The sequence below is a fragment of the Ursus arctos genome, unplaced genomic scaffold, assembly GCF_023065955.2.
Source record: "Ursus arctos isolate Adak ecotype North America unplaced genomic scaffold, UrsArc2.0 scaffold_7, whole genome shotgun sequence".
In the NCBI taxonomy this organism is placed as follows: Eukaryota; Metazoa; Chordata; class Mammalia; order Carnivora; family Ursidae; genus Ursus; species Ursus arctos.
This window is the reverse complement of record NW_026623089.1, coordinates 79,038,233-79,047,505: the sequence shown is the minus strand read 5'-3', so window position 1 is coordinate 79,047,505 and position 9,273 is coordinate 79,038,233. Positions and strand designations below refer to the sequence as shown.

Here is a 9,273-nt window from a genome sequence, read left to right as displayed (position 1 = left end):
TGAATCCCCTTTCCTCCCTTAGCAATAGGGAACCAGACTCAAACCCACTCAAATTTCCCCATGACAGGCTTCTGCAAAACCCCCCAAAAGATGACACAGGTTTCTAGGAACATTGATTCACACTTTTGCTATGAACAGATGAGTGGGAGTGTTACTCACTTATTTTTTGGAACCAAGTAAGTCTTTGTTGTCAGCGTGGTGTCATTCATGCAGCCAGGCTGAGCCTGAGTCTCTTGAAGAGAATTCCGAATACAGAACAGCCTGGGGAAGGTTTCCCGATTGCAGTGGGGGAGGAGGCCGTCTGAGCCAACACACATGGTTCCACCAGCAGCCATTGCTGCAGCGAAGCTTATTCAAAAAGATACGGAGAAGAGGAGAAGGAGGAAGAGGAAGGGGAGGAGGAAGAGGAAGTGGAGGAGGAAGAGAAAGAGGAGGAGAAGAAAATGACCCAGCCCTAGATGTGGCCGTTGCACGTCAGAGTATGAAAACCAGATGCACAAGTCCTGTTCATTTCCGGGAGACCCCAGTTAGTTCAAGGGCTGCGTGAAGAGCACCTGCTTTCAGCTAGGACTGGGATAGGTGGGAACCATACAGAGAACAGGCCTGGCTCTGCTCAGATGGAACTTCTGGTCTAGTGAGGAAGACGGACATCCCACAGGTAGCTAGGGTGCACTGTGAGGATCACAAAAGTGGAAACATGGATATGGGGGGTGGGCTCGTACAGCCAGAGGCTCCGGGGAACCTCCTCCCCCCGAGGTGGTAGTGCTTACGAGAAACTTAGTAAGAGTTAACCAGGAAAACAGGGTGGGAGAGCTGAGGGGGTGAGGCTGGGGAAGGGGAAGTAGGGTGTAGGTGGCCCGAGTTCTTGGCAGAGGCCGAGATGGGACAGTGCACCCCTATGTGGAACTGAAAAGAGAACCCCAAAGAATCAAACCACACATAGACTTCAGAAGTTTGACTATGACTTGACTGATTTTCCTTTTTTTTTTTTTTTAAGATTTCATTTATTCGACAGAGATAGAGACAGCCAGCGAGAGAGGGAACACAAGCAGAGGGAGTGGGAGAGGAAGAAGCAGGCTCATAGCAGAGGAGCCTGATGTGGGGCTCGATCCCAGAACGCTGGGATCACGCCCTGAGCCGAAGGCAGACGCTTAACGACTGAGCCACCCAGGTGCCCCTTGACTGATTTTCCAAAGCAGAGTTTATAACATTTTCTCTGTGAAACCTCAGTCTTGAAATCAGACAGCAATTATAAGCCATGAAGGCCGTTTTGAGTGAGAAGTTTGGTATTGGATTCATTTGCCATTCACGGGGGCTTCATCTGGTGGGTTAAATTCTTCATCTCATTTTCAGAAACATAACCAGGAAGTAAACATCCAGGCACTGCCATCTTGCTAATTCGTTCCTGATGCTATCGCTCTTCTAGAATGTTCTTGTAATCACTCCATGCCCCCTTGGAAGTCTGAAGGAAATATAAATGATTACGGTTTGCCTGGTGCTTTTGTAACATTTGCTATCTTTAAGAAAACTGATGAGGACACAGGCTTTTACACCGTGTAGTTAATGACAGTTTCTCAGAGGCTGAAACTCAGATGTCCCTTTGAGAAAAGTCTGTGGCACTCTAGACCCACCCAATCCAAAGATGGTATGTTCGTATTCTTCGTAGGTCATGTCTCTTTCTTTCCCAACAAATTTGGTTTTGAAGCGTATTCCTCTGTCCTATCATTGGGTTGACCCTTTCCTCCCCTCTGCATATGCTACAACCTGGAACCCTTTAAGAAACGGCCTAAAATCATCCAACATCAGATCTTCCTCTGCAAAAGAGCATCACCTGTCCACACAAAAATACATGAAGCAGGTGAATTCCATCCTTCCAATTGAGAACTAGCCCTTGTTCTTAAAAAAAGGAAAAGTTTGTGATTTCAGATGGACGTCCCCAGGTCTTCTCCCGTGTGAATACATAAACTACTGAGTTTCATGCAAAGAAAAGTAATATTTAGGTGCCATTGGTATGGCTCTTGTTGGTTGTTTTCTCCTGCATTTCTAAGATTTTTTTATTTATTTGTCTGAGAGAGAGAGAGAGAGAGCACAAGCAGAGGGGAGGAGCAGAGGGAGAGGGAGAAGCAGACTCCCCACCAAGCAGGGATCCCAACATGGGGCTTGACCCCAGGACCCCGAGATCACAACCTGAGCTAAAGGCAGACACTCAACTGACTGAGCTACCCAAATGCCTCTCTCTCCTGTCTTTCTAATCCTACCCGGTCAAAAGAGTCAATTGTCCTTGATAAAATAAAATTCTTCTTCTAAACATATTCTAGTGAGCTCAATAAGTGCCTGGGGCTGGGTGTCCCACAATAATAAGCGTGTGATGACAGAGAGTTCTAGAAGCCTCAGGCATCTTCAACATCAGCTTGGATTTTATTATTGAAATTTGACTTTGGGGCACCCGCCTGGCTCAAAGAGAGAGAAACTCTTGATCTCGGGGTGATGGGTTTGAGCCCCGAACATCGGATGTAAAGATTACTTAAATAAATATTTTTATAAAAATTTTGACTTTAGGGGCACCTGTGTGGCTCAGACAGTTAAGCTTCTGCCTTCGGCTTGGGTCATGATCTCCAGGTCCTGGTTTCGAGCCCTGTGTTAGGCTCCCAGCTAAGCGGGGAGTCTGCTTCTCCCTCTCCCTCTGCCTCTCCCCCTCTCTGTATCTCTCTGTCTCAAATGAATAAATAAAATCTTAAAATATATATTTTTTACTTTAAAAGAATTAAGTTAATAATGTACTGCTCTGTCAGAACCACTATGAGATACTACAAAAACACATGTACTACGATGGCTATCACACAAAATAAAAATGTGTTGGCAAAGATGTGGAGAAATTGGAATCCTTGTACATTGCTGGCAGGAATGTAAAATGGTTCAGCTTCTACGGAAAACAGTTTGGCAGTCCCTCAAAAAGTTAAACATAGAATTACCATATGACCCTGCTATTCTACTCCTATGAATATACCCCCAAACAATGAAAACAGATACTCAAAAAGTACATCTACGCACATGTTCGAAGAAGCACTATTCACGATAGCCAAAAGGCAGACACATTCCAAACATCCATCACCGGATGAATGGACGAACGTAGGTGGCATATCCAGTCAATGGAATATTAGTCAGCCAGGAAAAAGGAAGGAAGTACTGATACACGGTACAATGTGATGAGCTTTCACAATGTTAAGGTGAAAGAAACCAGACCCTAAAGTTCACACATTGTATGATTTCAATTATATGAAATAGCCAGAATAGATAAATTTACAAAGACAACGCAAATTGGTGGTTGCCGGAAGCCAGAGGGAAGGAAATGGGGAGCAGCAGCTTAGTGGGTGAGGAGTTTCACTTCGGACTGACGCCAATGTTTTGGAACTAGTCAGACGTAGTGGTTGAAGATACTACATACGGACTGAGTGTCACTGAATTGTTCACTTCAAAATGTTACTTTTACGTTGCATGAATTTTACCTCAACAAATAGTTTTTTAAAAACAGGGAAAAATTATAATGCATTGCCTTGCAAAAAAAAAAAAAACCCAAAAACTTCAGTAAGTACAAAATTTTATTGCTGCAAGGAACCTGCGAAATCAATAATTCATACACCTCATTTCTGGAGATGAGAAAACCTTGCCTGAACTCAGGATTAGAGCAAATGTCTTCTAGTTGTTTTGTTTTCTCTTGTCCATCAGTCTTTTGGTGAGAAAAAACCTTATGAAACTTACTTTTTTGAACAGTCTGTCAATGTTTTTCTCTCTTGGAATAACTGCACAGAAGAATTTTAAACATCCTCTTGAGACTCAAGAATATAGTGTCACCACTCAATTCACTGGTACATTGGGGACCCCTGGAGACCATGACTAAGTTGAATAAACCACTTTCACGGTCAAGGTGGCTGTGAAGGTTATCCTCCCTGATGGTTGGGAAAAAATTATCGCTGTGGTTTTAGAATGTCTTTTGGTCTAGACAATGCCCAAGGTATTTACTTTAAACAAATTCAGTACGGCAGTCTACAACACTCCTACCCACCCCCCCTTCCTCAGGGTCCTTCCCTGTCACTCTGTTTTCTCTTCCTCACCCTCCACACTGCTCCAACTGCCCCCTGCATTCTGGCTATTTTCCTCTCTAGGTAATGTTCTTTCCCCTGGATTTTCATCATTTTACCCATTTCTCTAGCTCCTCTCTGATTATTCAAACATATACAGGAATATGGATTTTATTAAATTTGTTTAATTATAAAAAAATATAAGATTAAAATCATAAGTATAAAACATTATTAACATAAAATATATTGCTTTAATTTAAAAAAACCCTTTCTTTTCGAGAAATTTGTTCTTGGAAACTAATACCTAGTATGACTGAATCAACTGGCAATTCTCTCTGAAAACTATCTTTGCAAAGAGTAATTCTGTAAATCTGTTTGAAGGCCTTTGAACACCAGATCACAGGAAACAGAACAACAGCTATTCATATTCTCATGAATGGTACTTTCTCATGGAATTATGGGATTTCACATGTATACCAGTGCCACCATAAAGCATGGCAAATGGTTAAACAGTAGCTTTTTGGCACTTGCCTTGCTATGGACCAAATGTTTGTACCTCCCTTGTCCCCAAATCCATACATTGAAATCTAATCCCTAGTGTGACGGTGTGTGGAGGGGGGCATGTGGGGGGGGGTTGAGTCAGGAGGGTGGAGCCCTGATGATGGGATTAGTGTCCTTATAAGAAGAGACTCGAGGGAGATGACCTCTGTCCACCACGTGAGGACATGGCAAGAAGGTGGCCATCTGTAAACCTGGAAGAGAGCCCCCACTCAGGCCCCAAATGTGCTGGCATTCCCTCAGACTCCGGGTCTCCAGAACGGAGAGAAGTAAATGTCTGTTGTTTAAGCCACTCCGTTTGTGCTATTTTTGTCAGAGCAACCCAAATGAAGACGTGCCTTTTGATAACTAAACAAAGAGTCTTCTCGGACATCAGTATGATGACTCTCTCAGAGCCACTAACTAATGTTTTTGTCAGCCGTCCCCAAGGAAAATACATTCTTGCCTCATGAAGAGCCAAGACGTCAGAAAAGGAAACACGTTTCTTAAAGGACAGAGGAGTTTTTTGCATATTTGTTGTCTTCACTACAGATAACACGCTAAATTCTTCTAACAACAAGGAGCTGAACGTTTTCATCTCTTCCTTGATCAGGGCCAAACACATGACATTTCTCAAGCACCCTCTTCATGGAAAACATTCTCTTGCTATACGATTCTGCAAGACGTGCCAGGAGAGAAACGTCCGCTTCCCATGTTTTGGGGCCTCTGTGGCTGGTTCCCCAATGAAAACCTCGGTCTCAGTCTGAGCAGTTGTGATAACACAGTCTCCAGGATGACCTGTGTGTCTGCAGCACGGATGAAATGGGGGGAGATATGGAACCAACCCTGGGATGTGGCCTTCACTGACACTGCATTTCAAATATAATGCCAACTGTTCCACAAACAAAACACTTCTCAAAGGAATCCAGGAGCAACTTCAGGACCTGAGAATAACCCACAGACAGCCTGCTTGCTCTTCTATAATTGACGAGGTCTGTGGAGACGAGAGTAATTTCTGCGTGATGACAAAGAAAATCATTTCCATTCTGTCCCCGAGGAAGAAAAAGAAGACAAACAACTTCAGTAAATATTTATTAAGTACTGTATGAGTTTGCTGGACCGCCATAATATAATACCACAGATTGGGTGGTTTAAACGACAGAAATTCAGTTTCCCACAGTTCTGGAAGCTGGAAGTCTGAGATCAAGGTGTGGACAGGTCTGTTTCTTCAGAAGCATCTTTCCTTGTAGAGGCCGTCGTCTCCCTGTGTCCTCCTGTGATCTGCCCTCTGCGTCTGTGTCCTAATTTTTTCTTCACATAAGGACCCCAGTCAGATTGGACTAGGGCCCTGTAGTGGCCTCATTTTACCTTAATCACCTCTTTAAACGTTCTACCTCTGAATATGGTCACATTCTGTCTCCACAATGTTTTTCCTCCTAATTCAACTTGCCAACACAGACCACAAACCTCCCATTCCTTCTGTTTAATCCCTGTCTTTTGATCCAGATACATGCTTTTCTTATCTAGATACCAGTCACAAATCCTAATCCAAGCCTCAGTAAAACCATAATGTTGTATTTATGTTACCTTATTCAGCTTAAAGGTATTTTTTTCTTCCAGTTCCCTGCGCCATGGTTTATAGATAGATGCTTTTAATTGCAAGTGTGCTTTCCAAATTATTTTCTTACATATTCTCTCAGGCTAAGAACTATCAGTTATTTCCTACACTGCATTTCTTCTCCCTATCACCCCTATTACCTTTCACAGTAACAAGCTGTACACTTTTATTTGAGACTTTATACATTCTTCTGTCAAGTGTGTCTGGTTTCAGTCCTCTCGGTCAAGTTAATGAGCCGTCTGCTACCCCAAGTCCTCTGGCACCTGCTCCCTGAGTAGAAGCTCACTGTTCTGGTATCTTCCACTGGGATCTGCTGCAGACATATCTCTGAGCCCACCTGCTGACACTGAACGCAAGATGGCTCTACCATCTGTGGCCACGTTTCTTCTCACACGTGGAAACTGCTCATCTTCGACCACAGGGAAGGGTGGCAGAAACAGATGGCCTGTCTGGGAGACCCCCTGGTACTCAGCATCTCTCGTTTGGAATTACTTTTATTTTTGGATTTTTTTTTTAAAGATTTTATTTATTTGACAGAGAGAGAGAGAGAGAGAGGAGCCAGTGAGAGAGGGAACACAAGCAGGGGGAGTGGGGGAGGGAGAAGCAGACTCCCCGCTGAGCAGGGAGCCTGACACGGTGCTCAATCCCAGGACCCCAGGATCATGACCTGAGCCGAAGGCAGATGCTTAATGACTGAGCCACCCAGGCGCCCCCTGGAATTGCCTTTCACGGGAACGAGGCACAGAAAGCTCTGAAAGCGTGCGCAGAGAGCTCTACGAGCATCAGACGTACTGTTTGCAGCGTCATTTATTACGCGGTCGGAGCAGCTGGGCGAATTCACAGCTATCAATGTAACACAACTGTGACTCTCCGGAGACAGAGCAACCCAAAAAGAAAACTTCAAAATGGGCCAGAACAATAAATATCAAACTTTCTCATCTAAAATGTATAAATATAAAATATCAGTCACTTCAGGAAACGTCTTAAGAAAATCTGGCAGCCGCACGTCCACGCGTTCGCGTCTGCTGTCGATGGTGCTAGTCTTCGGAACACATCACCTTAGATCCAGCATGGTTATTTTTATGTCTTTTACCAACACATGTTTGCATATCTAGGTGAGAAAAAATTGGTTTTACATCATAATATTTACCATGGTTCTCTGCAGAAAGGGAATGTGAATTTCCTAACTTAAAAACGTTCCTAATTCAGAAAATGTTTCTGATGAGAACAAATAGAATCATATTTCTTCATTTCCAACAAAAACACACGTATAAAGGTTGCCAAGTGATTGTCATTTTAAGTAGGTCTTAACTTCAAAACAATGCTCCTCTGGCGTTCCCGCCAGAGAACCACCAGCCAAGCAGCTGGAAAGAAAAGATGTAGTCACAAGTGTTTCTTTGGGGCTACATGTAGCCAACCAAGAAGTATGATTACAGCTTTCAGTGAACTGTTCTGAAAAATTAATCTGGCCACACTGAGCAGAAAGACCTCATGAGACACTAAATATCATTTTCTTTCATTATCTGCTTCCTTGGAGTCTGAGGAAAACTGTATTTCTTTACGTATCACACAGATACATAAATGGAAAAGTAACTTCATGCACAATCAAGTGTGCTGTAGAAATCCTGCCATTTTCTTGTAGATAAAATAATAATGCAAAGAAATCAGAAGTAACTACAAAGATTGATTAATTTTCAGGAGAAGAAAACCCCAAACTAAGCACCTCAGTGTTTTATCCCGTATTATACTGCTACTGTTTCTCTCCTTAAAGGGGAAAAAAAAAAAAAAAAAGGAAGAGGTGAAAAATAAGCATCTGTAAAAAAGAGCCAGCAGAGTCTACTCACACTGAACAGCCTGGGGTCCTTGGTGTGTGGATGAAAGCCCTTCTTCTTACAAGCAGAAACCTCAAGCATGCCGGCATTGGTGAGCCTGAAAATACCGGTGCTGTTTCAGGGTGGAAATAAAAGGTACAAAAATTAAAGATCATTTGGCTTTCCAGAGCGAGCAGGTGGGAGGGAAGGAGAAGGGCAGAGAGAGAGAATCCTAAGCAGACTCCATGCTCAGCACAGGGCTTGATCTCACGACCCTGAGATCCTGACCTGAGCCAAAATCAAGAGCCGGACTCTTAAACGACTGAGCCACCCAGACGTCCCTCCACAGTAATCTTTTATTTTTTTATTTTTAAATAATTTTTTATTACATGATGTTAGTCACCACACAGTACAACCTTAGTTCTTGATGTTGTGTTCCATGATTCATTGTTTGCGTATAACACCCAGTGCCCCATGCAATATGTGCCCTCCTTAACACCCATCACTGGCCTTTTAAACCAATTTTGCAATAACGGCCCAGAGCAGAGAAACTCCCGAGGGGCCAATGCCAACTCCACGCACCTGCTGGGCTGCAATGGGGAAGAGACAGCTGAACTGTCCTGTGAGACCGGAATGGAAAATGGAGGCCCCGTGGGAGGAAATGACAGGTGGCAGTTATTTCTACTTTTTCTAATACTGCAGATGCTGTTTAAAGAAACAGCAAATATTTGTTGAGTGCTAACTGGTGCCAGACACTATGCTGAGCCCTTTCTACAGACTGCCATTCACCTGCCTCTTCACGTCAACCCCCACAGGCGGTGTCAGGGATAAAGAGACTGAGGCTCATGGTGGTGTCACACACCCTTTGAGGCTGGAGGCAGGACTGCACTCTAAGTTTGTCTGACTCCTCTGCTCATAATCACTCTCTAATGATCACTGTCTCCCAGACCTAGAAAGGCTTTGGAGGTCATTAAGCTAAGGCTAGGCATTTTCTTACAACAGGAGAATTACGATCTCAAATGGCAAACTGAAACAACACCCGGTTTATCCACTTGGAGATCGTGCTCACTAAGGAAAGAGAACCAGTAATCCCACTATGAAAGGACCTTAAAAACCAAAGGGAGCTGACTGCCACCAATGTCTGCTTCCCAAGGGCATGGGGCCCCGCCTCTCCCAGTGCTGCCACGTGGCCACATGCTGCGTGGACGCACCTGACCCAGCGCCTCAG

At 43.9% G+C, this 9,273-nt stretch overlaps 1 protein-coding gene across 6 annotated transcripts in view; it reads right to left on the bottom strand.

The window, feature by feature from the left end:
* Positions 1-5,695: 5,695 nt before the first annotated feature.
* The window catches only part of STAMBPL1 (STAM binding protein like 1), a 47,201-nt gene continuing 43,623 nt past the window's right edge, over positions 5,696-9,273 (bottom strand). For all 6 annotated transcript variants that reach the window (XM_057308677.1, XM_026504087.4, XM_044386002.3 and 3 more), the window contains 2 exons: positions 8,079-8,178; positions 5,696-7,345 (listed from right to left, as the gene is read on the bottom strand). In XM_057308677.1, coding sequence (XP_057164660.1) covers positions 7,289-7,345; positions 8,079-8,178 — 157 coding nt within the window. In that variant the 3' untranslated portion in view covers positions 5,696-7,288. The remainder of the gene's footprint in view (positions 7,346-8,078; positions 8,179-9,273) is intronic.